Source organism: Taudactylus pleione, unplaced genomic scaffold (assembly GCF_031769625.1).
Source record: "Taudactylus pleione unplaced genomic scaffold, aTauple2 ptg000043l, whole genome shotgun sequence".
NCBI lineage: Eukaryota > Metazoa > Chordata > Amphibia > Anura > Myobatrachidae > Taudactylus > Taudactylus pleione.
The window spans coordinates 2,306,436-2,334,260 of record NW_028284445.1 but is presented as its reverse complement, the minus strand read 5'-3'; the positions used below and the strand labels follow the sequence as shown (position 1 = coordinate 2,334,260).

At 44.3% G+C, this 27,825-nt stretch overlaps 1 protein-coding gene across 1 annotated transcript in view; it reads left to right on the top strand.

Moving 5' to 3' along the window:
* FREM2 (FRAS1 related extracellular matrix 2) overlaps window positions 1-27,825 on the top strand; it is a 246,514-nt gene that overhangs the window by 185,773 nt on the left and 32,916 nt on the right. Inside the window, exons 12-16 of the mRNA XM_088460193.1 lie at window positions 3,189-3,319; window positions 6,450-6,608; window positions 12,194-12,497; window positions 16,231-16,362; window positions 16,991-17,322. Of these exons, the coding sequence (XP_088316319.1) occupies window positions 3,189-3,319; window positions 6,450-6,608; window positions 12,194-12,497; window positions 16,231-16,362; window positions 16,991-17,322 (1,058 nt within the window). The remainder of the gene's footprint in view (window positions 1-3,188; window positions 3,320-6,449; window positions 6,609-12,193; window positions 12,498-16,230; window positions 16,363-16,990; window positions 17,323-27,825) is intronic.

The window sequence follows — 27,825 nt, the reverse complement described above, 5'->3', positions numbered from 1 at the left end:
GCTTTCAACAGGTCTTTGCGGGTACCAAAGTTTCGGATGGAGACCCTATGGTCCATCATTCTGGCGCTGGAACCTGGTTACTACATGGTGTCATTGGACATACAGGACGCTTACCTGCATGTCCCTATTCTTTTGCGCCATCAACAGTTCCTCAGGTTTGCAATCTGCAGCGACCACTTCCAGTTTCGGGCGTTACCTTTTGGCCTGGCGACAGCACCACGGGTTTTCACCAAGGTGATGGCGGTCATGGCGGCTTCTCTGCGGCTGCAGGGAGTCCGCATGTTGCCGCACTTGGACGACCTGTTATTGGTGGCAGGATCTCCAGAGCTCCTGTTACGCCACTTGGACCTGACCATTGCACTGCTGCAACGGCACGGCTGGCTAATCAACTGGCAGAAGTCCACTCTAATCCCGTCTCGGAGGATTCTGCATCTTGGAGCCTTATTGGACTCGGGACAGCAAAGGATCTTCGTGACGGAGGACAAGATCTCTGCTTTACAGTCAAGGGTGCGCAGTTGTCTGCACAGCCGCCGGGTGTCCCTACACTTGGCGATGAGGTTACTGGGCTCCATGGTGTCGGTGTTCGACATGGTGGAATACGCCCAGTTTCACTCCAGACCTCTGCAGCACCTGATCCTGTCCAAGTGGAACGGGCTGCCTCAGTCTCTGAAGTCCCAGACGATTGTGCTCACCCCGGAGGTTCGCCTGTCCCTTGCTTGGTGGTTACAGACGACCCACCTCAACAAGGGACGTCCGTTCTGGGTTCCAAATTGGGTCCTGTTGACAACGGACGCCAGTCTTCGGGGCTGGGGAGCGGTTTTGGGTCCACACTTGTTCCAGGGCAGGTGGACGCCGACAGAAGCGGAGCTTCCCATAAATATCTTGGAAATCCGTGCGGTCTTCAATGCTCTCCAGCAGGCACATCGGTTTCTCCAGGGTCACCCGGTACAGGTCCAGTTGGACAACGCTACCACCGTGGCCTACATAAACAGGCAAGGAGGAACCCGCAGTCGGGCGGCTCTCGTAGAGGTCTCTCGGATCCTGGTTTGGGCGGAGTGCAATCTTCCGGCCATATCAGCGGTCTTCATCCCGGGAGTGCTAAATTGGGAGGCGGACTTTCTAAGTCGCCAGGACGTTCATCCGGGGGAATGGTCCCTGCACCCGGACGTTTTTCAACTGCTGGTGGACAGGTGGGGTCTTCCAGAGATCGACCTCATGGCGTCTCGGCACAACAACAAGTTGCCGGTGTACGGGTCTCGCACAAGAGACGAAGGGGCGTCTCTGGTGGATGCTCTGTCCGTCCGGTGGACGTTCCGGTTCCCATACCTGTTCCCTCCGGTCTCCCTTCTTCCACGGGTAATCCGGAAATTCAAACAGGAAGGAGGGACGCTCCTGTTGATAGCTCCAGCGTGGCCCAGACGGCACTGGTTCTCAGACCTTCAGGGTCTGTCCGTGGACAGTCCTCTGCGGTTGCTGCTACGACCGGACCTTCTGTCTCAGGGTCCTTGTCTTCACCCGGACCTGACTCGGCTGTCTTTGACGACGTGGCTGTTGAGACGGCCATGCTGAGGTCCCGGGGGTTTTCCAGCTCTGTGGTGCGTACCATGTTGCGAGCTCGGAAACCGTCTTCCGCGAGGATATACCATCGCGTGTGGCATACGTTCTTCCAGTGGTGTCGACCGAGAGGTTATGCACCGCGGGAGTTTCGTCTGTCTCGGATTCTCGCCTTCCTACAAGCGGGACTAGATCATGGGCTTCGCCTTGCTTCTTTGAAGGTACAGGTTTCGGCCCTGTCTGTTTGGTTTCACCGTAGGATTGCTACAATCCCGGATGTGCGCACCTTTATGCAAGGTGTTGTCCGCATTCAGCCGCCCTTTGTTCCACCTGTGGCGCCTTGGGATTTGGCTGTGGTCCTGAGGGCTCTCCAAGGACCGCCGTTTGAACCACTGGGCTCAGTGGATCTTAAATGGCTAACAGCTAAGACTGTTTTCCTTCTGGCTATTGCTTCGGCCAGACGTGTTTCTGAGTTAGGGGCTCTTTCTTGTAGACCCCCTTTCTTGGTTTTTCATGGGAACAGGGCAGTGCTCCGCACTCGGCCTGAGTTTCTTCCCAAAGTTGTTTCCCAGTTTCATGTTAACGAGGAAATCGTTGTTCCGGCCTTTAACTCACCGGGTCTTTCCGTGGGTGAGGCCTCTTTGGATGTTGTGCGGGCCTTAAGGACTTATGTTGACCGCACTTCTTCGTTTAGGAAGTCGGACGCTTTGTTTGTCCTCTATGGCTTCCGTAAAAAGGGTTGGCCTGCTTCAAAGCAAACTTTGGCAGCCTGGATCCGTATGGCTATTTCTGAAGCTTATCTTCATGAAGGCCTGCCGGTTCCTCCTTCTGTGAAGGCTCGTTCCACTAGGTCTGTGGGTCCTTCGTGGGCAGCTCGACGTGGTGCCTCTGCAGTCCAGATCTGCAAGGCTGCTACGTGGTCCTCTGTCCATACTTTCGTGAGGTATTACAGGTTTGACACCTTCGCCTCTCAGGATGCTTCCTTCGGGCGGCGGATTCTCCTTTCTGCACAGGAGCGTCCCCACCCTTAAAGGATACTGCTTTGGGACATCCCCAAGGTATCCTGTGGATACCCTATGGACCCTGAAGTAGAAAATATGAGATATGGTAAGAACTTACCCATGTTATCTCTATTTCTACGAAGTCCATAGGGTTCCACAGGACTCCCGCCCTGTCGCACCTGTGCTGCAGATGGGCTTTGCTCTGGTCACCGGTTTTCCGTCTCCCTCTGGTGAGAATGTGATTCTTGTATGTGTCCAGATCTTTGTTCTCTCTCTTCCTTCTCCTCCTCCGGCCTATGGCTTGGTAACTAACTGAGATGCCTTGGCTCGGGGGCGGGGTATAGGAGGGGGACCTAGTGCATCCTGGGAGGCTGAAAGCTTAACTCTTTGGTGCCCGATGACTGACGTCACACCTATACCCCAAGGTATCCTGTGGAACCCTATGGACTTCGTAGAAATAGAGATAACAAGGGTAAGTTCTTACCATATCTCATATTTTATATATATATATATATATATATATATATGCAGTACTATGTACAATGTTTACAAGTTAATTGCATTGTTTTAGTCATTTATATTATAAAAATATGAAATTAAATTTTTTTTTTGTTCTTTGAACTTGTGTTTAAGAAATTGAATTTAAGGAAGGTGAAATCCAGCATATCGTGGAGATTGAAGTACTTTATGACGGAGCTAGAGAAATGAGAGAAGCTTTTACTGTGCATCTGAAACCTGATGAAAACATGGTAGCAGAAATTCAGGTAATTGAGAAAGCAAATGCTCATGCACTTTAGTCTACTTATTATACCCTGGCAATAGTTGTTTTTTTTTTATTACTAGCTTCTGCCTTTGCTTATTTATTTATTTCAACTTTTATTGCTTCATATTAAACATACTGTAGCTTTGGACAGTGTCTGGTAAACTGGTGTGATTGATAGATTGAGAGATTTTGTGCTGCCTACTGTGACCTTCCAAATGCCGTACAGTAAAGATACAGCCTCAGGAGACACAAACTCCCAATATGTAAAAAAAAAAGCTGGGTGGAAGAAGGTTAGGATAAAATGTCGTATATTGAAGATATTGCATGATATGATACAAAGAAAACTAGAATTCTGCCTTGGGTAAATCTTTTAAGTTGTAACCATTTAAAATGTTTTTGAACTGGCTGTTAAACAGTAATGGTTGACGTACATTTTTTTTGGCATCATGCACAATAGGGCTGTCATCATTTTCTTATCAGCCATAGGCAGAAATAGGCATTGAGTAAATAACCTGCTGGCATTAAATATACTTAATTTCTTATTAAAATAAATCCAGGTATGGTAATGCAATAAAAGAGTCAATATTATCAAATGTAGTCTGTTAATAATAATAATGAAAAAACATATTTAGCCTACTATAGTAATAATCCCACCAGAACATGGTATCAGTGGCCAATAAACCCCTTGAACTCTTCTTGCTATTGTTTTATTGGCCAGTAATGCTATGTTCTTCTGTGATTATTACTTAAGTAACTTTTATTTAACTCAGAAATCCCATGAAAATTTTTTAATATTTTTAGTAAATATAAGTCACTGTTGCAGGCTATAAGAAACAGCCTGATAATTACCATTTATTTGGTTTGACTCTTCAGGCTGTTAATAATGATTTAGGGCCCTATTTACTACAATCCGCATTTTAAAATGCGGTTATAGTGTGATATTTCCGACTAAATTTGCTTGCGAATTTAGGAAATATCACAGGAATTTATCAAAAATCCCTTATAAGCTTGCGATAAAGTTCTGTCCCTGCGAATCCCGTCCACACACTTCTTCCTGTGTTTTTCGGAAAAAGTACAGGGAGTCTGCGCATGCACCCCTGCCTTCTACCGCAACCATTCCCCTGGTGACCTCCTTCCCCCTCCCCCCCCAGCGATCCCTCTGCGTGCCCCCCCCCCCAGCGATCCCCCCTCATCACAGGTCTTCCCACGGTATTTTTTCACATTTTATTTTTAGTAACTCTAGCCAGATCACATTTCCCATTACAATTATGGAAAAAGAAGCGATCTGCTTACTAAAAATATGTGATAATTAGGATTTGGAATAGAATGTTATGAATTCTACTCCAATTGCCCTGCAGTAAATTAATGTTATACGAAAATAATGTGAAAAGGGTTCTTCATTTAACGTTTGTAAAAATAAAGTTAATAAATAGGCTCCTTATAGTGCTGCAAAGTTTGTACAGTGTAATGCAACTACGATAGCAACCCAGACATATGGAACATTATGTAGTGAACAGAGAGCCTGATTTAGCAGTGCACGCGATTATCGTGAATCTGCGCAGGATCCATTCTGCGAGTGTGCAGAATGGGTCCTGCATAGTCGCACACAGAACCTTCTATGCCTCTGCCTGATTGACAGGCATAGGCATTTAAGGGGCGGTGCGAGGGTGGTGTCGGCCGGCGTTCCTGGAAACGGGGGCGTCTGCCCTGTTTTCCTGGAGTGGCAAGCCCAGGGACTGCCTAGACCGACGCAGTGTCCTGGGCTCACAAGCTGGCCATCCTGAGTAAGCTGAGGCTTACTCAGCTGACTGGCGGCGTCCACCATCGCGACCATCGACCACCGATTGTCACAATGGTGATCTCAACCTGCGACCTCCGTCGCAGTGCTGTGATCGCAAATGCAGCAGGGGGTGTCATACACCCCCTGCTGCATTTGCATAATGGCAAGGATGAAATTGCTGAATTACCCCCAGAAAACTATTGGAACACACCTTTGGCTCAGTATGAACCAGTGGTCGAAGTGGGGCGGTATACGGCGGTATGACATACCGCCACTTCCCGGCCCCACCAAGTGGCAGCTTCTCATTGGCTCGCAACGGTGCCGGATTAAACTACAGTGCACTACTGCAGCAACCAAGAAGACCCGAAGCTCCCGGCGGCACCATTGCAGCAGCGTAGTTAAGAGGCAATTAGAGGGAGGGGAGGGTATGAGAGAGGGAATAGAGAGAGGGGCAGACAGATGGAAGCAGGCAGTTAGTATTGTAGGGGAGTGAAAGTGAGAGGGAATCAGTGAGAAGGGCAGGGTGTGAGAGAGGGGAGCAGTCAGGGAGAAGTGTGGGGGTGAGTAGTACAATGGGCTGATATGGAAGCAGGGGCCGAAGGGGGGGGGGTGATTCAATCTCCATACTCCACCCCACCTCTAAATTCCCACTTCGAGCACTGGTCTGAACTATAAAATTCTCCCCCTCCTTCTCCTCATCTGCTATCACATGACACAGTAAGAGTCTGTGAGCCTATAAGTATGATAGGCAGACATATTTGTCTTCCCTCCAGAAATGTTTTAAAGGAGATAATGATATGTAGGACAGGTAAAAGCTTGCTTAAAAGGTACTTAACTAGCTATTTAAAGAAAAAAAAACTATGTGATTTTGCTTATTTAGTATCTTTCAGATATATTGTTTATGCATTTGTCTCTGCTCAAGCTATAAGGGTTATTTGCTAAAAACAATTTGCCTATGTCATTTTTAAAATGCAGTTGTCATCTACGCACAGAGCTGCCATTTTGTGGGCTGAAAAAATAATAATAAATGAAACTGCTTCCTATAATTGTCTAGGAATTAGTGACAGCATTGTGCTTGGTGATGTATAGCCTCAGCGATATAACTGGTTCTAGTGATTCTCAGGCTGCATTCTCATGGTCATTGGTTAAACCTAATATGCCTCAGTGATGTCCTGGATTCCTATTGGTTAGGATAGTCACTTTTCATTCACATGTTTCCCTCCATCATAACCAAATTTCTAAGGCCAATGCTCCCCATCTATGTAGGGTAGATATAATACTTGGACAGTTGTGTATTGCTGCTGTTTCTATGGATGAATCGTCTTAACAATGTCAGATTTTTCATTTTTAGATGACCAAAGCCATTGTCTACATCGAGGAAATGAACAGCATGGCGGATGTTACGTTCCCCTCAGTACCACAAGTCGTCTCTCTATTCATATATGATGACACCTCAAGAGCTAAAGAAAACCCCAAGCCCATTGCCGGCTACCCTGTTGCCTGCATTACAGTGAGTTCTGTGCATGATGTTCACAAAGAGCTAGAGCAAATTGTCTGCTACTGTTGTCTTCTACTTCAGTAGTGAAATAGTGGATGCATGGGAAAGCCCTTCTGCTATATTACTTAACCATTTTAAAGAAAGACTATTGTAAAATATTAATCAAGTTATAGATTAACTATAGCAAAATACTTATTAAAAAAAATATGTACCAGACTTTGCTAAAAAAATTTATACTCAGCATATACAGTATTATTATCAAGACAGGATTCAAATCGGATTGGAGTATATAGCAAAACATTTTTTTCAATCAAATATTTTTTTTAATTGAAGGAAAAGAGTTATAGTATAGAGAATTATAAACACATGAAATCAAAGGCGGAACAGTGCACATAGTATAATGATCATAACAATAGAGACATATAAAAATTATATCATAGTTGTTAAAGGTATGATAATTACTTAGTGGGAACCAAGAGAGTTTAGGGGAAGAGCCAGAGAGTAAAGGACACCCAAAGGAAGGACACAGTTGTTTTTTATGTTTTTTTTAGGGGGGGGGGGGGGGAGTAGCAGAGGGAAAGGAGTATAGGTGTGGAGGCGGGATAGGAAAGTGAGGAATCTGGTATGGCTGTAGCTAGCAGTAAAAAAAGAAAAAAAAAAGAGTGGGAGGGCACATAAAGATCCAAATTGTATACTTATACCGAGTCTAGAGGTGTCAAGGGTGGAGACAGCTGTGATGAGAGCAATGCAGGAGCCAGAGGGGGGTAAGGGTAGAAAAGTATCTACATGACACTACCCATTCCTGGCTGTCCTCCTACCTCTCTGGACATTCCTTTTCTGTTTCCTCTCATGACTCCTCCCCCCCCACCACTTCCACTTAAATTAGGTGTTCCCCAAGGTTCTGTTCTTGAACCATCCTATTCTCCCTCTATATGTCCTCTCTTGGTGAACTCATCAGCTGTTTTGATCTCCAATATCATCTCTATGCCGATGACACTCAGATCTACCTTTCGTCCCATGACCTCTCCCCCTCTCTCCTAACTCGTATCTCCAACTGTCTCTCTGCTATCTCTTCCTGTATGTCCCAGCGCTTTCTTAAACTTAATATGTCTAAGACTGAGATGATCATCTTCCCGCCCTCCCGAATAACCTCACTTCCCACTATTTCTTTATTAATTGATGACACAACTATCTTCTCTAGCCCCAAAGTGTGATGTCTTGGAGTTATCCTGGACTCCTCCCTCTCCTTCAAACCACACATTGAGCACCTCTTGCAGTACTGCCATTTCCATCTCAAAAATATTTCCAAGATCAGACCATTTCTCACCCAGGATGCTACTAGAACCCTCATTCACTCACTTGTCATCTCCAGATTGGGCTCCTATCTGGCATCCCTGACTTCCACTTCTCTCCACTCCAATCTGTCTTCAATACTACTGCTCGTCTCATCTTCCTCTCCAAACGTTCTACATCTGCCTTGCCTTTTCTACAAGCTCTCTACTGGCTCCCTTTCTCCTTCAAAACCCAATTCAAGTTTCTTACACTCACTTACAAAGCCCTCACCCATTCCTCTCACTTCACACTCCCGTCCACCTTCTTCACTCAACAAATGCAAACGGCCTTTCTTGCCAACTGATAACTTCCACCCACTGCTGCCTCCAAGATTTTGCCTGTGCTGATCCCTGCATCTGGAACTCTCTCCCTCTCCCCATCAGACTCTCCACCTCTCTACAAATCTTCAAACAGGCTCTCAAGACCCACTACTTCATCAAAGTCTATCAGCTCTCATTCTAACCCGCTGCTACATGTTCCTTCCTCCTTGTCTACCTCATCTGTGTCACGCCTGTTTGTCTTCCTCTCCCCATTAGACTGTAAGCTCTCACGAGAAAGGCCATCTACCCTCTTGTGCTTCTCTTTACTTATACTTTCATCTCCTCCTCTCTCTCCACTGTTACTTATTTGAGTGTTATGATCGCTATGCAGCAATGTATATAAACCTTACAATGCATTGTATTGTACTGTAGGTCACTGGTTCACTTATTTATGTACTTTGTAAGTCGCTGCTGAACACTTGTGGCACCATATAAATAAAGGAAAATAATAATAAGTGAGTTTGATGGGGAACAGGAGGAAAAAATGACAGAAAGTAAAATAGAAAGACGTCTAGTTCAAGCAAGGCCAGGAACTTATCCACTGTGTTATTCGGGAGGCTGGTAATATATCTCCGTTTAGATCCAAACCAGATCCAATTTAATAGTTCTTGGTGGGATGTGGATGAGAGTCAGCTTGCTAGAGTGTTTGGGTAGCTGGCAGACTGGGGCACATAGGAGCAGTGAGGCAGGAGTCAGACGAGGGCAGGGATTGCAGACATTAAGAGTGATTGGACCATTCTCCAGAATAGAGTGACATGTGGACATGTCCACCAGATATGAAAAAAAAAAAATCTTACCTGGCCACAATGCCGCTAACACAAGGTGTAGGCGACTAAGTACCACAGAGTATAAACTTTGTAGGAGTTTTCCATAATGGAGACACTTAGGGAGCATTTGGAAATGTTTAGGCGTATAGCTTCCCAGTGTCCGCGCCTAGATGTGCCCCAAGGTCCGCTTCCTAGGTGAATTTGTCACCTTACAAAGGAGGAGGGTCCGGGTTTAAAATGGAGTGGTACAGCAAACATCTTTAGTAATGTCTGCCCACACTACTATTGTGTGCATTCAGCTCTCTATTCATGAGCAGAATAGCAAGTAATGGAACATACCTTCCAGCAGTCCCTTCAGTTGGGACAAAGGGTCTTATTCAGACCCGGTCGCAAGCAGGGGCGCCGAGAGGGGGGGGGAGCGGGTACAGTTTACCCGGGCCCGGGCTTCCAGAGGGGCCTGGCAGGGGCCCGGCGGGGGCCCGTGTCTGGCGCCGCCCCCCCTCACTTACTCCCTCCCTCCCTCTGTAGCAGCCCAGCACACAGCGTGTGCTGGACTGCAGCGGGAGATTGCTTACGGCTGCTAAGTAGCAGCCACAGCAATCTCCTATGCTTGAAGGGGGGAGCGATCACACTGATCGCGCCCCCCACTGGCTCTGCGCCGGGCTGAGGGGCTCACAGCGCCCCCTCCCCGGCGCGCAGCGATGCTTCGCGGCGCTGCAAAAATCTGTTTTTTTTCCAAGGGGGCGTGGCCACACCTCCTGAAATTAGGCTACGCCCCCTCTTTACCGGGGCCCCGCGTGGCTCTCTATGCCCCTGGTCGCAAGCGCTGAGCGCTCGCAACCGGGTCCATGTTGACCCACTGGGCTTGCGCACGGTGGAGCCGTCTCCGACATGCGCATGCGCGAGACCTGGCTAGCGACAGGTGCTCCGTCGCTACGGGTCTTGCACCAAAGGGGGCGAGCTGTCGATGTTGAATGACAGCTCGCCCGGTTTGGGTGGCGGGCAGGGGGGGTGGCCGGCCAAACGGAGGCGTTCCTGACGGAACGCTTGCCGTTTGGGGGTGGCCCCAATGACATCAGCAATAATGTCAGTGGGGAGCTTCCTGCTCGATTAGAGCAGGGAGCTCCCTGGGGCTTGCGCTTGCCGAGATGCTAAGGTTGGGTCTTGACCATCGCGACCATCACCCTGGTCGGTCGCTAAGCTGTGAGTGGTAACTCACAGCTTAGCTAGCGACCAGGAGGCCGCACTTCAAGATGCAAGTGGCCGCCCTCATTCAGAGCGACCGCTTGCATCTAACGACCAGGTCTGAATGAGGGCCAAAGTCCTGACCTAAAGGAACAGTCCCCCAAATTTAGGCCTAACTCATTAGAATTAGGATAGTGATGCTTTCTCCTACCAGCTCTTGCAGCTCCCTGTTGCTGCTGGTGTTATAAGCTTAACTATTGCTTGTCTCTCTCCTGAAATTTTGAGGCCCTGTTTGGAAAATGTATGCAGGAGTGAGGGGAGATGTCGGAGTCAGGAGGGGGGCAAACCATGGTGACCTGGCTTGCCAGGTTCTTTTACTATGATATATATATTTAATAAACCTTTTTTTTTTAGAGGTTATTGCATCCCCTAATCAGCTTTTACTTTAAATCAATGGCGTTCCCATTTAATACAAAGGGCTACTTACCCCAATATTTAATTATAGCAAATAATATATAAAAAGGAATATTAAATTATTATTCCCCATGTTTAATATAGAGACCCACATTACTCTAACTGTATATCACTAAACGCCATCAACTCCACATTACATTTATAGCCCCAACATTTAGTAAAGAGTCACCACATAACAATAATACACCACACATTGACTGCCACATAACATTGATACCACACACATAACATTAATACCACCCACCTGTCCCCAGTTTCATTGAATTGCCTCCAACATTTAAGAGTCCCATTACCATATCATAAATTATTATGAGGTGGATGGAGAGGAAGAAAATAGGAGGAATGGGTCGGGATGGACATAATGTGGCTGGTCCTGGGGTAGAGGTCAGCCATAAGGGAACACATACTGCTTGGGACAACCATCTTCATGCCAGGGCTTGCCCTCATAAGTCTTGGCTTCCCAGACTAGGGTCTCTGTTCCCTGCTCTTTATTTAAAGATAACATAGAAAAACAAACACAAGTCTAAGGTGTCTCTAGTCTATAACATCACAAGGGTTACTGGCCAATCCGGAAATCTCAGGATTAGGTCTATGGTTCAGCCTCACCTGGACAATTATCATTTAATATGCTTCATAGCAAAGAAACATACCATATATTATGACTGAAACAAATTTGTGGTTGAGATACATAAAGTATGTACAAAAAAAAATGTTAGCTTGACCTGCTGTCATAACTATTAAGCTACATATTTGTTCCAGCTGTTATTTACTTCCTCTCTGATTTTCTTGGCATAACCTTCTTAATGCCAGTGGCACTTCATGAAAGACAGCAACAGTAGACAGATTCAGCAGAATTCTGGTAGCTTAAAAGAAAAATGTCCACTGCTCTGTAACCCTGAAGAAGGGAATATATAGTTAATGTTAAAGGTATGGTGGTGATTGGTTAATTTTAATAATTATTTGAATTAGGGGTCATTCGAAATCATTAGAAAAAGTGTTATGGGGCACATCCACTGGACGATCTACTCCCTGTCCAATCTCTAAACGATTTTCACTTGATTTTTTCCCTTGAAATTTTAGCTTTCAGTCTGAACGATTTGCAAACTATCTTTAATAGATCAAGTGAAATTGACCTGCATGTTCAGTCGACTGACGAGACGATCAAACAACCAGCGGGAGCGCGCATTGTTGATCGTTAACGACCAAACACTGCACGATTTATAAACGATTTTTAAACGATTGAACGATAATGACGTCGTTATCGTTCAGTCGCCTGCTAAAATCGTGTAGTGGATGCCCCCCTTTAGATTTGCACTAAACCACAGCATCCAGTCAGTAATTAGCTTGAATCTGTCCCGTGTGAGCTCGATAGTGAAAGCAAGTGCCTGATTAGTTTCTGTGGTTTGGCACAAGTTTTGTACCTTAATGCAATGTTAGTTAATTAATTGCTAAATCGTCCCAATAGTCCCTGTATAGTCTCTTGTTCCTGTATCTCTGAACATGTCACCCTTTCTTACAGGCTTGCAACCCTAAATATTCTGATTATGACAAAACTGGCTCTATATGCACAAGTGAAAACATTAATGACACGCTGACCCACTACCGCTGGCTGGTCAGTGCCCCAAAGGGCCTGGATGGAGTTACCAGTCCTATGAGGGAGGTTGATTTTGACACGTTCTTTACATCTTCCAAAATGATTACTCTGGATTCCATATACTTCCATGCTGGCTCCCGGGTGCAGTGTGCAGCACGTGCTGTGAATTCTGATGGGCATGAAGGTCTGGAACTTTCGAGTCCAATTGTAACAATAAGCAGAGAAGAAGGTGAGTATTTATGGGGAAGAAAGCGCCTTATTCCATAGTGGTGTGAGATAGAGAAGCACAGACCTGGTGTCTTATAGTTTGATAAATTCATGGTGTGACCTGCAGAAGATGGGTTCCTTGTTGCTTTAGGATAAAAGAGCTATCTCGACACAGGGCACTCAAGAGGGGAGGCATATGGGAGGGGGGGCAGTGTGGATAAATACATTTGTTTGGGTGTGGATTAACAGATGGTTAGTAAAAAGCTAGACAATGTCTAGATAGACACCAGATGTTAGAAAGTCAATAGGTCGACGGGGACAAAAGGTCGATAAGGACAACGGTCGACAGGTACAAATGGTCTACATGGTCAAAAGGTCGCGTGAAAATGGTCGACACAAAAATGACCGACACATGATTTTTTTGTTTTTTAGCCCTAATCTTCACCCTAATGCTCCCCTTGGTGCATAACCCTAACCCTCCCTCCTGGTACCTAACCCTAACCAGCGGGGTAGGTGCCTGACACTAACCGTCTTTTCTAGTGCCTAACCCTAACCCTCTGGTAAGTGCCTAACCCTAACCCTCCGGTAAGTGCCTAACCCTAACCCTCCGGTAAGTGCCTAACCCTCCCTCCTGGTGCCTAATCCTAACAAACAAAAAAAAACATGTGTAGACCATTTTTGTGTCAACCATTTTCATGTCGACCTTTTGACCCTGTTGACCATTTGTACCTGTCGCCCTTCTTACATGTTGACCTTTAGTGTGTCGACCTTTTGTCCCTGTAGACATTTTGTCCCAGTCGACCTATTTACTGTCTAACATCTGGTGTCTATCTAGACATCGTCTACGTTTTTACTGTCTATCCATAGTTCGGCACCCCATTTATTTGTGGTACAGTCATTATCTCAGTAAAATACTAGCATCTGTTAATATCCAAGAATGGTTCACTTTGCAGAGTATTTCCTTTGCATAAATATATGTTGCTACTGTATATTTTTTATTGTGGTGTTCCTCCAACTCTTTAGACTGTGGAGCAGGCCTGGCCAACCTGCAGCTCTCCAGCTGTTGTCAAACTACAAGTCCCAGGATACCCTCTCACCGATCAGCTGGTAAAGCATGCTGGGACTTGTAGTTTCACAACAGCTGGAAATCCACAGGATGGCCAGATCTGCTGTAGAGCCTTAATTAACTGATTTAGATTTCCAGTGATATAGCCACAGTGGTATTTCAAAGCATAAATAATGTATTACATAATATCCTCAGCAAAGTATTACCAAGGCAATTTTTGTGACTGAGATAAAGTACAAATAATTTATGAAACATGTAGCTAAAGCATGGCCATATGAAATATGGGGTGGATGGGACTACAGCTCCTGGCCTCGACATAAAAATAGGCCCTTCATCATGACAGCAGGCCACACATTCAGCCATAAATCCTAAGTATTAAAATTGTATTTATATTTATCCTCTCAAAATTATGTCATTTTTCTACTTTCACATATTTAGGTAGACATTTGAACTAATGGTGTATGGGGGTGTACATTCCCACATGGCACAGGTCACACCTACATGGCACACGCCACACCCACATAGCACTGGTCACACCCATATGGCACTAGCCACACCTACACAGCACTGGTCACCGCTCATCCCCTTCTCACTAAAGGCCCTTATACATTTTCAGGACCAGGCCCATGTGGTCCAAATCCGTCCCTGAATTAAAATGTACACACCACCTACACAAAGGGAGAGATGTATCAAACTTTTAAGAGGGAGAAGTTGCCCATCGCAACCAATCAGCTTCTAGCTATCACTTTATAGAATGCACTTAATAAATGCTAGCTAGAAGCTGATTGGCTGCAGTAGGGAAACCTCTCCACTTGTGCTCTTTAGATGGTTTGATGCATCTCCCCATAAGTGAGTTTACTTTGCACAAAAAAAATGAATTCATAACCTGCATTATTTACTGGGCCCACACAAGGTCTGTTTGCAATGTGTGTAGTTAACAGCTGACCTTACAGTATAGTTTTATTTTAAAATTTCAATGGGGCATATTTATCACAATCCGCATCTGAGATGTGGATTTGCGGTGATAAATACATCACAAGGATGCATCAAAAATCATATGCAGGGTCAGCCCATCCCCCCGCGAATGCCGCCCTTCCTCCCGCCGGCAACCCCCCCACAATCTCCCCAAACACCGGTCCCTGGATGCAGGTAAGATTATTTTTTTCAACTATTAGTTTTTTAAAGTGATCAGCTTGTGGTCTATTTAGAACACACATCTGATCACAGGGGCCAGCTCCCATCTCTTCCATGCTCTACCTGTCTGTCAGAGCAGAGCAGGAATCTGAGGGTGCCATCTGAGGGTGTCGTTATTTGTCATAGGGCTTCCCCCGGTATTTTTTCACAATATTTTATTCATACATGCCTACTCTCCGGATTTTCCCGGGAGCCTCCCGAAAATCGGGTGCCGCTCCCGGCCCCCCGGAAAAGTAGGCAGTTCTCCCGACTTCTTCAGTCACCCCTCAATGTAGCGCTAAACCCCCCCTGCGCTAAATGACGCGATCGTGTGGCTCCGCCCCCAACCCCGCCCCTAAACACTAGTAATGTGTCCGGCACGCCCCCTCTATAAGGCCCCGCCCCCCTGCTAAACCGACCTGGCTGCTTCCTCCCGGAGGAAGCAGCCAGGATGTAGGCAAGTATGATTTTATTAGTAAATGTGAGCAGATCAATTTTCCCATTACAAGCATGGGAAATGTGATCTGTTTGCTAAATATATGTAAATTGAAGGGATTGGGGTAGTTTTTCACGCAAACTACTCCAATTGCCCTTTAATAAATTTATGTGATGCTAAAATAATGTGAAAAGGGTGTGAAAACACCCATTTTCACATTATTTTAGTAAAAATAATGTTAATAAATATGCCACAATGTATCCCAATACATAACTTAATTGCTAATCAGGTTGTAAATGTATCAGTTAATAACTTAAGTATAATGTAACTTCCAGGGTGGGATGTATCGACACTAAAAATGTGGTCAAACCTCGACAAAATGCAGATACATAGATCTATTTATCAAGCAGTGAAAAGTGTGGAAAAGTGAACCAGTGGAGAAGTTGCCCATAGCAACCAATCAGCTCCTAAGTATTATTTTATAGACTGTACTTGATAAATGCTACTTGAAAGCTGATTGGTTGCTATGGGCAACTTCTCCACTGGTTCACTTCTCCCCCCTTTCACTGCTTGATAAATAGACCCCATAGATCTATAGATGGCGATGCGTAGAGCAACCTAGAGTTCCCCTATAAGGAATATGACGCCCATGAATGCGCAGTAGGGCTTCCGGTCATAAACCCAAAAGTTCTCACAATACAAAGGACAGCTCTTATCGGAAGATCTGTCCATTGCTTTTAAATCGCATTTATTTATGCATGTGGCATTAATAAACACTGCTATGCATGAGATAAGTAAAGGGATGTATGATACATCCCTCCCCCAGTCTCCTAATATTTTTCTGTATATTCTTATTATTATCGTTTATGGCTCTAATGTATTTAAATAGGATATATTATCTTTTCATGAAATTAGATGTGTTATTGTAATAAAATAAATTCCTTGGAGATTATTCTTTATTGTACATTATCTATATCTGTTACACAGCTTGCATATTAAATAAGCCCAGGACCTTGGTTTTGGTTCAGTTACTGATGATTAAGTGAGTGTGTATCTCTAAGCAATGTTCATTCTTTATAGGCCTTTGCCAACCTAGAGTGCCAGGTGTAGTGGGAGCGGAACCGTTCTCTGCTAAAATGCGATACACAGGACCAGATGACCCAGACCATCCAAACCTAATTAAAGTCACAGTTACTCTGCCTCATATTGACGGTAAGTTCCTGTTAAGAAGCAGATTCTCTCTGTGAGTGTATAACAGACATTTCTGCTACATGTATGACACCTTCAACTGTTGAATATGGTGCATTTGTGTAACATTAGACATGTGACATCACAAAACAGTATCTTTGTGATTGTACATTAGGCTTACTGATTACTTTATGTACAGCTATTATTGTTATGCGGCAAGATTCCAATATCAAGACACCGCTTTGATACTCCCTTCTGGTTTATAAACCAGAAGAGGGAATGACTTACGGTATTAACCCGGTGTCTTTTAATTTGATCAATTGTGTGACCTGCAGAAGATAGGTTCCTTGTTGCTGTAGGATAAAAGAGCTATCTCGGTACAGGACAGTTAAGAGGGGAGGTGTATGGGAGGGGGGGCAGTGTGGGATATGCCGCAATTCCCCCAAGAAGGTGTGGCCACTCCCCTATAAGCAATGTTCCAAGACAGTCCTGGTAATTATGTACACACTTGACTACACCCCCTTGTAACAGGGTCCAGAAGATCTCATATGTTTTGAGTCACATTTTTCTATTTTCAGTTTACGTTTTTTCCTATTTATTTTAGTTGAGCTCATGTATTAGTTACTTATTTTAGTCTTGCTTTCCAATTTAGGCATGCTGCCAGTTGTATCAACAAGAGAAATGTCCAACTTTGAGCTCACTCTCAGTCCTGACGGTACACGGGTGGGAAACCACAAATGTTCCAATCTTCTGGATTACAGTGAAGTGAAAACTCGTTATGGATTTTTAACAAATACCACCAAGAATCCCAATGTAATAGGGGAGACCTCTCCTTATCAGTATAGCACACAGCTCCGTGGTTCCAATACATTGCGTTTCTACCGAAATCTTAACCTGGAGGCCTGTTTGTGGGACTTCACCAGCTACTATGACATGTCTGAACTCCTGACTCAGTGTGGGGGCACAATTGGCACTGATGGACAGGTAATTATTCTCCAGTTATAATTCGAAGTTCTTGTTTTGAGTAAATTATATATTGCAAGAAAATGATGATGATTGAAGCCTCTGTGGTATCATAATTGTCACAACAGTTATAGTATCAAACCTTTGAGATGGAGACTGAATTGTTAAACTTTGTCCTTTCAGATGGCTGAGTTTCCATGTTGGTCAGTCAATATAAGTCAATTAATATAACGTGAACTTTCTTTACTAACTAAAACTGAAGGTAGTGTTAACTGAAGCAGCCTCTGGCCTCAGCATGTTATAGCAAATTGGTCAATGCAAAAAAGTATGAAGAAATCAATCACACTGCATGTAATATCATGGGCATTGCTCTAAAGCAGAGGAATCTGTGGGCAGAACCATAGGTGAGTTTCCAGAATATAACCATAGTGTTCCAGATCAGGTTAGATATTCCATACATTGTGAGTGTGATTTAGTGGACTCAGTGGAAGTAGCGTCTTTATGTTAATGCCGTGGCCAATGGGCATCCTATTGAGCAGCGGTGGACACCCCCCAATGTGTGTACATCAGCCGCACAAGACCATTGGCCACACCATATATGCTGCGCTATACTCTGCTGAATAAGTGGCTATGTAAGGGGCTCTGACCACACGCTGATGTACGCTGCGCTATGCTCTGCTAATTAAAGTGGTTGTGTCTAAAGACTCCAGACTTACAAGTGGCTGTGTGTACAAAAAAATGTTTAACTAAAAAGTAAAAAAATGAAAAAATAAAAAACCTTCAAGAAAGTTAAAAGTTTAAAAAGTAATTAAAAAAAATATATATTTTTTTGGTGCTGTACCCCATGTGTATACAAGCACCATGACCCCTTGAGCCATACCCCACTGTGTATACAAGCACCATGACCCCTTGGACCATACCCCACTGTGTATACAAGCACCATGACTCCTTGGGCCATATCCCACTGGGTATACAAGCACCATGACTCCGTGGGCCATATCCCACTGGGTATACAAGCACCGTGATTTCTTGGGCATAAGCCCACTGTGTATACAAGCACCGCATCTTACGCTACCTTTCATCTCTGCCACTGCTGTGTGGCAATGTTTCATAGATGTGCTTTAAAAAACTGCTCTGTCGCTTAGTATCCAGCTAGCTCACGGCAGCCTTTGGCCAATAATGGTGAAAACAATATTGCGAGCTTTGAGGTGGTCTAAAATGACTGTAAATGACTGGAAATTAATGTTATTAAGGTTAATAATACTCTAGGAACAAAAAAAAACACAATTTATGTGATTTTAGCTTTTTTGTACATTTTTAAAAAAAATCCAAATCCAAAGCCAGTCACCGCAGTTTGGCAAATCCAAATCCAAAGCCGGACAATGAATTAGAACCAAATCCAAATCCGGCAAAAATGGTCCGGTGCACATCATAAAACTAATAAATGCTCTCTGCTAACATCTATTATAGGGCTATTGTCAGGATGTGATGCTGTAGATGCATAACTAAATTTTTTCCCTTAAATATAATTACATTTTATACAACAGTGAAGGTTATAAAGCTAGGTCTGTACTCACCTGACCTCTCATTATACTGAAGTTTTCATAATTTATGTGTAGTGTAAAGCTGGTGACATCATGACATCGCGGGTGACAGGACCCAGCATGCGGCAAGTGCATACACACTTACTGATGCCAGGTCCGACAGGGGGTAAGTACGTGTCATGCTGCAGCATGGCATCGTTAGAGACATTCCCTGTCAGCCCTGCAGTAGGGCCGAAGGGCGATGTCGCTAGTGACCTGCTGGAGCGGACATATCCTGGGTGCTAGACGATGCACCCGATATGTCGCTCCGATCCACAGGAACGGACAACATATTGTATGGTCTAGTATTCACCCAGCATAATTGTCTTAATTGAAATAACATTGTTTGGAATGATGAATATGCATCTAGGGTTAGGTCCCAACATTCATACAGTACATGTGAAATTAGTTGGTGACCAAACCCTGCTCTGTTTCATACATATACAAAAAGAAGGTGGCGCTGCACAGAGTGAATAGACTGGTATATAATAATAAAAACCTCTTATGGGTTATTGAAAGAATATAAATCATAAAAAATTCACAAAAACATTACACGTATAATGATAGAATGATTATTACATATAAAGAACTAATCCACTCAATATCTATGCTCACCAGCTGGAGGAGAGCACCACAAATGAGATGCAATATTTTGCTTTATGTCCAGGTTCTCAATATCACTGGAAATAAAGTATCCACAGTCAATGTTGGAACAGTTAGATGGGAAACCAGTGGTACAGGGGCCTATTCATCATCGAAGGCCGCATGCCCTCCGATGATGAAGGATTGATCTCGCTGTGAGGGATACTTAAGTATCCAACTCGCAGCGGGGGAAACGTGACACCAAAGCAATTCATCATTGCTCCGGTGAGGGGATAACTGCTCCGAAAAGCAACTGTCCCCTCGGTTAGTATCGCAGCTACACATGTTGCTGCCTTACTTACATACTCCCCGTCATCCCAGCTGCGCATGCGTGACCTCGGATCACGCATGTGCACAGCCGCCGGGGAGGTAGTGAGGAGGCGGCGGAGGGATCCGCTCGGATCCCTCTTCGCATCCCCGGAACTCCTTCCCATAGGAGCGGGGATCTGAGAACAAGCGCCGTCTTTCAGTTTTTTTGGAGTTTCCTATCGGACCCCTGATGATGAATGGCGCGGTAACCTTAATATGCGTTTCCGCATGGTTACCGAGTCATTTATCGTTTGATGAATATGCCCAACTGTGCTGTATGTATCCAAATGTATAAATAATACATATGGCACTACTGGTTTAGCTTTTTATATGTAATAATTACTCTATCATTATACATATAATGTTTTTATGAAGTGTTATTAATTATTCTCTGATGTTAATTTTTTATGATTTATATTCTTTCAATAAACCATAAGAGGTTTTTATTATTATATTCCGGTCTATTTACCTACTTTTTGTATATGTATTGTATGCTTTCCTTATGATGAGAGATTGAGGCAGTTTCTCTCCCGGGTGTGCAGCGGCACTTGTTTCATAGACTGGTTAGGTAATAGATTTTGATCAGTGCTGCTTAGATTTTTTATTACTGTCCTGTATCTGTTTCACACCACTTTTAGGCAAAACGCCACATTTTCACATAATCTCTGTCCATTTTGAAGTCCGAGATTCAGAACTTTCCTGCCAAAATTTGGGATAATTGGGAGATATGTAAATACAACAAATGGTGGCGTTCTAAGAGTACTATTATTGAAAGAAAAAGGATTTAGGGGCATTAGGATACTTAATTACTGGAGCAATTCAGAATTGCTCTGGTGCATGGACATCTACTCTGAAATCCCTGCAATCAATAACCACTACAGTAGCAGTGATACTTACCAGTGTCGGGTCTGCCCTGTGCGCAGGCATGACCGGCCGCAGGTTACTCACTGCAGCGGGGACGGATCCCTCCTCGCAACGCCTTACATGCTTCCCGTAGGAAGGAGCAGGGCTCCGGAACCAGCACCATCTGAAGATGGCGTTGACTCGCGCAAGCAAACTCCGAAAACTTAAACTAGTGTTTCTGCATGTGTAACAGGCCCATTAGTGATAATGAATAGGCCCCTTAGTCATATTGATTTTTAATGGAGAATACCCCTTTAATCCCTTCTATTTATATCATTATTACAAGACCTCTGTGGTAGCAGTTGCTTATTTAATCTCTCACAAACATCAAAGACCCCCTGATGCTTCCTGGGGATCGCATCTTAAAGTATCATTAGCTGCATAGCAAAGTTCACATGAAATACATTAAAGGCCCATTTAAAGGTATGATTCTAGTCAAGGAAATCTGCCAATTCGGTATCGGATCATTTAGATCTTAAAGTTGACTTTTCCAAATGTCACATAGCAGTTTATAGAAAGGACTGTTTATAGATAGGTCAGAATAAGATCAAAATACATTTACTGTGCAGTACTCTGTACACGAGCAGTACTAAGCTGGGATACATTTTTAAATTTTTTAATTTAACCTTGGGGTCATTTTAGGGAAATTTTATTAGAGACAAGAGTCTTAATGGCTACCGCTGAAAGCCGCAGAACCAATTTGGACACAGAGAGAGGCAATTTCATTGGCCTGGTGCAATGTTCGATGGTGCCTCTTAATACGCAAAGCAGCTGATTAGCGCCACAACTGGTGGGCGTTTCTAAAGCAATCTTACCGGCTACTGTATTAGCGGAAAAAGACGCAGCTGCAGCTGTTTTAGCGCCCACCACTGAATCGGGTACTATATGTCTAGTTAATAAATAGCCCCCTCACACTTACGTCACATAATCCATTTTGGTAGTGGTTGAATAAGTGTAATACTTACCTACAGTAGATAGGATGAGTATTTCCTACAAGCTTATGTCTATTTATTTATTTTTAATTAACATTAAATAGCATTAAAAACTAGTTATAGGGAATGTTCCTACCAACAAACTGCAGAGGTGCAGTAACCAGCAGGAAAACATTATACATTAACCTTGCTTGTATTGTCAAACTTGGACTGCATCAAAGCTAATTGCCAATTGTCTCCTGAGCACATTGACCTCCATACGGGGTTATCAAAGAGAGGCGCATGCACAGTACAGCCAGGTACCCTTATATACAGTTCTGCTGATTTACAATACGGAGACAAATGTGTATGTCATGTTACAATAAGACCTATGTGGTTTATGTAAAGGCCTACTTTAACAGAATTAATGGCACACATAATAGGCTGCATATTGTTTTTACTCAGCCGACCATAGATAAGTTATATGTGGCAAATCAATTAGCCAGACTGATATAAAATATCTTTTGGGTCTTTGGGGTCACCTCATTGTTCTTGATAATATCAAGATGCCCCGGTATGCATGCAATGTACTGTATCTCATGCGGAGTCTTTCAGCCTTCACAATTCCAGACAAGTGTCTAGGGCTCTATTTGGCTGGGGCACATATGAAAGGAAATTTTGAAGGTTTTTTTTTTAAATTCAATACTGAGCATTTATTGTTTGAATGTATAATAGCGACACTGACGGAATCATTTAGAACACATTAAACAGTCAGTGCACCCACATTGAGAGGGCAGAGAGTGAAGCAGTCAGTAATACAGGACTTTGATCATAGTAATCACAATGAATATTTCTAGATGAATCACATAACACAATACTGTAATCCTCTTGTATTGATGTTAGTGGGGATCTATTAGTATGACCAAATATTTCATTTTGTCTTGTGTTTTTTTTTATTGAAACATTGTGGCCATTGGTCATTCTTCAAACTGGAGAATAATTAGTCAAAACAAGCATTATAGATTAAATTAAAAAGAGTAGGCTGTTGGATGAAACTAAAGCATAGGTTCCCAAACTCGACCATTACAATTCATGTTTTCATGCTTGAGCACAGGTGACTTAATTAGTACCTCAATTTGATTTAACCATCTGGACTCAAGCATGGATATCCGTAAAAACTGGACTGGACTGTGGTGGCGGAGTTTGGGAACCTCTGAGCTAAGGATTAAAATAGTTTTGTAACATGGGATATGACCAGCGCTATTTGAAACTTACATGGAGCAGACACATGCATGAAAGCAGATGACTTATAGAAAATTTATTTTCTCTACAGCAGTGTTTCCCAAACTCGAGGAGATGCAGACCCTCCAACATGACCCCTTCCACCAGGTACAAAATGCTCTGCTCCTGGACTTCCTTCTTAATTTGTGATTGCAGCCACCTGTGTTAAAACACCTGTCTCATCAATCAACTAGTTCAACACAGATTACTGCAATCACAAATTAGGTGGGAAGTCCAGGAGCAGTGCAATTTGTACCTGATGGAAGGGGTCATGTTGGAAGGTAGGCAGATGCATTATAGCCTCACGCCTCTTTACCGAGGCAAAACAGGAAGCAGTAGCGATGAGTGAAAACTCCCCCCTCCGGCGATTTCCGCCAGAATACAAAGCTCCCTTCCCGGCCAAGCATCGCAAGATCTTGCATGCAGCCCCGCAGCCACCGCAGCAGGGACAGTGCTTTCCCCACTATGGTGATAGGGGAATGACAGCTGCAGCTGTCGGAATGGTCAGTGCCATGCATTGGGTGGCACATCTTGGGAGAGAAGTGGTGTCAGCGGCCATAACATGCGCTGATACCCCACCCACCGCGTTGTTTCTCAGCACACCATCGCCTCCACCCCCCGCATCGTCTCTCAGCACACCATCACCTCCCCGCCCTGCGTCGTCTCTCAGCCATACCATCACCTCCCCACCTGCATTATTTCTCAGCACACCATCACCTCCCCACCACGTCATCTCTAAGCACACCATCGCCTCCCCCCTGCATTGTCTCTCCGCATACCATCACCTGCCGCCCTGCGTCGTCTCTCAACCACACCATCCCCTCCCCCCTGCAACGTCTCTCAGCACACATCACCTCCCCACCGCATCGTCTCTCAGTACACCATCGACTCCCCCCTGCATCGTCTCTCAGTCACACCATCAACTCCCCATCGCATTGTCTCTCACCACACCATTGCCTCCCCCCCGTGTCTTCTCTCAGCCACACCATCACCTCCCCCCCTGTGTTGTCTCTCAGCACACTATCATCTCCCCCCCACGTTGTCTCTCAGCCACATCATCACCTCCCCCCTGCGTAATTTCAACACCTCCCCCCTACTTCATCTCTCAGCCAGACCATCCCCTCCCCCCGCGTTGTCTCTTAGCCACACCATCACCTCCCCCCTGCGTCATCTCTCAACACACCATCATCTCTTCCCCACATCGTCTCTTAGCACACCATCACCTCCCCCCTGCATCGTCTCTCAGCACACTATCATCTCCCCCGCGTCATCTCTCAGCTACACCATCCCCTCCCCCCCTGCATCATCTTTCAGCACGCCATCACCTCCCCATCGCAACGTCTCTCAGCACACGATCGCCTCCACTCCGTGACACAGATACATACAGACAAACACACACTGACACAGATACACACACTGACACAGATACACACATTGACAAAACCTGCTGTACACAGACACACACACCTCTTTCACACAAATGCAGCCAGCCTAATAAATACAATCCTGTAAAAAAAAAGGAATATACACCTGCTATGGAGCGGAGAGAGCACCTGGGAAGGAAGAATCACTCTGTCAAGCGGAAGCTCTCAGGATACAGAATGGGAAGACTGCCTGGGAGGGGCTGCACGCTTCCGCTGCAGCTCCCCCTACAGTCAGTCCAACCAGCACCAACAGGCACAGATTCTTCAGTCTGGACACAAGTGTGGTGAGCCAATCTCCCATACACATGCAACGGCAGCCGCGGGGAGGGCCAGCGGGACCTGCGGCTGCCTGGAAGATGATGGTCGTTCAGTGTATTTGAACGACCATCATCTACAACTCTTTACAGTAATTTTACTATCACTTGATTATCTGACTGTGGCCTGGCAGACCAGTATCTGTGAAAGTGGGAGGAACTGTGCTGTACATATGCTTAAACCGCCTGTGTTTCGATCTGCAAACTGATTAGACCAGGGGTAGTGAACTGTGGTCCTCGAGAGCTACTAACCGTTCACTTTTTCCAGACCACCTAGCTGGTGCACAGGTGTATTCATTAGTCACTAACACATTTGAAAAAATCCACAGGTGGAGCTAATTATTTCACTGGTGATTCTGTCTGAAGACCTGGAAAACATGCACTGTTGATAGCTCTTGAGGACCCCTGGATTAGACTAAACATTTGAGCCTTTTCTGCCATGTTTGAGGTTTGTACACGTTTGAGCCATATTATTTAGGTTTCAGTGTTTTTGAGCACAATAACATTTAAATAAAAAAAAAGTTACAAATACAAATTTTATCACAAAATCCAAACACAAACAGCAAATCTTGAACACAAGCAGCGAAGGCCGAACATAAGCCACACTGTTTTTATATCAGGTACTAGTGACAGTTGTGCGCAAACATGTTGTGGCCTTTGATCTGGTGGAATTTGTTCGAATTTTGAATCTGTATCAAGTAGGCCTGATAGCAAAATCTGATATGATTACATACTGTATTGCAGTATGCAGATACTGTAGATAAAGATGATAAAGGACAATTTAAAGCAGGTTATTGTATGTATTGTAGATTAATTTACATCAGTAACTTGGGATGTTTTATAAAAAATAATATGGCAGTGTGCTGCTTACTACCGGGTCATCACAGAGGGGGCGAGGCGGCCAGAAAAGTGGGCTGTACAGGGGAAGTGGCGGCACGATCGCTTCATCGTGACCCGTCCCCTGCTATACAGTGCCGAGAAAGCATGCATTGTACAGAGGGGGACGATGACGCAATTAACCCCCTGGACCACCCAGTTGTGCTCAATTGGTGAGCGGCCGCATGGGGGAGTGCGGGTGGGTGGAGGATGTGGGAGATTTGCCCACTTTTCCGGGTGGCCGGGAGTGCCACCGATTTTCGGGAGCCTTAATTGACAGCAGCCATGACAGTGCTAGGCACCATTTTGAAACAAAACAGCAAACAATTATGCCTGCGCTTGTTTTTTTCCATAGTGTCAGTGGCGTTGCTAATAATGGGGATGCGGGCTGTGTCACCCTCGGGGGTGGTGATACCAAAATGCTGGCTCCTCCTGTGACAGGAGGTGGGTGCTGCAGTGTGACTTTCTCCTGCAGCACGTGACTCCTGCCACAGTGCAGAAAACTGGTCTCCGGGGGCAGCCCAGCATCTCCAGGGATGCTGGGCACACCTCCGGAGGTATTTCCCGCGAGGCCACACCCTGTTTTGTTAGGTCACGCCCCATTTTTTGGCCACACCGCGCCAGGGTGGTGCGGAGTGCAAACTGGGTGTCACCAGACCCGTTGATGCCTCTTCATAGCGTACATGGAACCAGCTGCGCGACAATTATAATGCCATTTTATTTACTAGATACACACATTTGCAGTGCTTTTACAGTAGTGTGACTTTAAAGCTATCACTATTAAGTAGGATAAGCATGAATTCGCAAAGTGCATCTGCTTTTATGATTGCAAAATTGTACATAGAGAAGCTGATGGGAGCTGTTCTTTGTTCTATACAATATCCAAATTAATAAATTGTAGGTATGTGTCGGTATTCATTACTGCATATTTATGTGTACAAATCCCTAAGGGGTATATTCATTTATGAATTATTTATTTATGGTCAGTGTTGAATGCTGTGAAACATTAGTCTCTTAGATAATTTATGCAGATATGTACACTTACATCTTACCTCCTTGCGCTACAAGTTGCATTAAACATAACGCATAAGCACTGTGCAACTCGGTAGCGCCGAGCGTCTTTTGTGCGACTTTTTATCTTCAAATGCGCCTTATTCACAAAGCAGATACACCTGCCGTAGCACACAGAATATAGTCTTGCTGCATATGATTTTAATCAGCAGAAGCTGCTTATGCGTTCTATTCGCATCAGTTTGTGAGTAAGACACGTGAAGGTAAAAAGTCGCACAAAAAGATGCTCGGCGCTACTAAGTCACAGCATGGCGCGACTGTAAGGGCTGTTTAATGTGCAAGGAAATAAGATGTATGTCGACACCTCTGTGTAGACAGGATTCCTATACTATGTATAGGTAAAAATAAGTAGTACATTTAGACAAACTACTGTCTCCCCCACTATGCCCAAAGATAAATGTTTTTTAGAAAATTTCCTTAAGGGCATATATCTATGTTTGCTTAGATTTCATAGGTTAGATGTCTGTGACTAAACCTTTCAACTCTGACCCTGGAGACCACATTTAATCTCCTGCGCTGCCTTTGAAGGGAGACACCTTTGTGTTGTGTAAATAGTGCACTGATAAGTTCTATCTGTCTGGGTGATAAATTAAAGGCTGTCAGAAATACAATGAGTTCTTTCATTTTAATTTTTTAATTTAAAAATTAAAAAAATTTTAAAAACAAACTGGCTGGACATCCTGGGTAATTTCCACATATTGACAAGTCATCCATTTTCTATGGTGAACCAAACTGATGCTAATAATGTAGCTCAGCGCTGTCACCAGTGAGTTGATTGGCTGCATTATCTTTAAAATTGGTTCCGCACATAAAATGGCTGCTTCCACAGGTCTTAATTAACCATAGGAAATGTACCACATATCATACTTGCCTTTTCCCCTGGGCATTTTGGGCAGTCATCATGAGCAAGTACACCTTCCCACATCCCGTTCACTTCCCTACACTTTTGTACAATCGTTCATTTTTCCTCAATTCTCCTAAAACATGTTTTGTTTTTAAATCAAGTACTGTAATTTTATTGAAAGATTTTCAAAACAAAAGAAAAAAAAAGACATTTGACAATACAAAAAAAAAAAAAAAAACACAAATACTGGCTAATAAAAGCACATGAGAAAATAGTCTCAACAGGAACAGCCACTAGGCAACAGGTCAATGAAAACATAAAGTAGAAGACAACATAGCCAATAGTATATGTCACAAATGTCTGGAT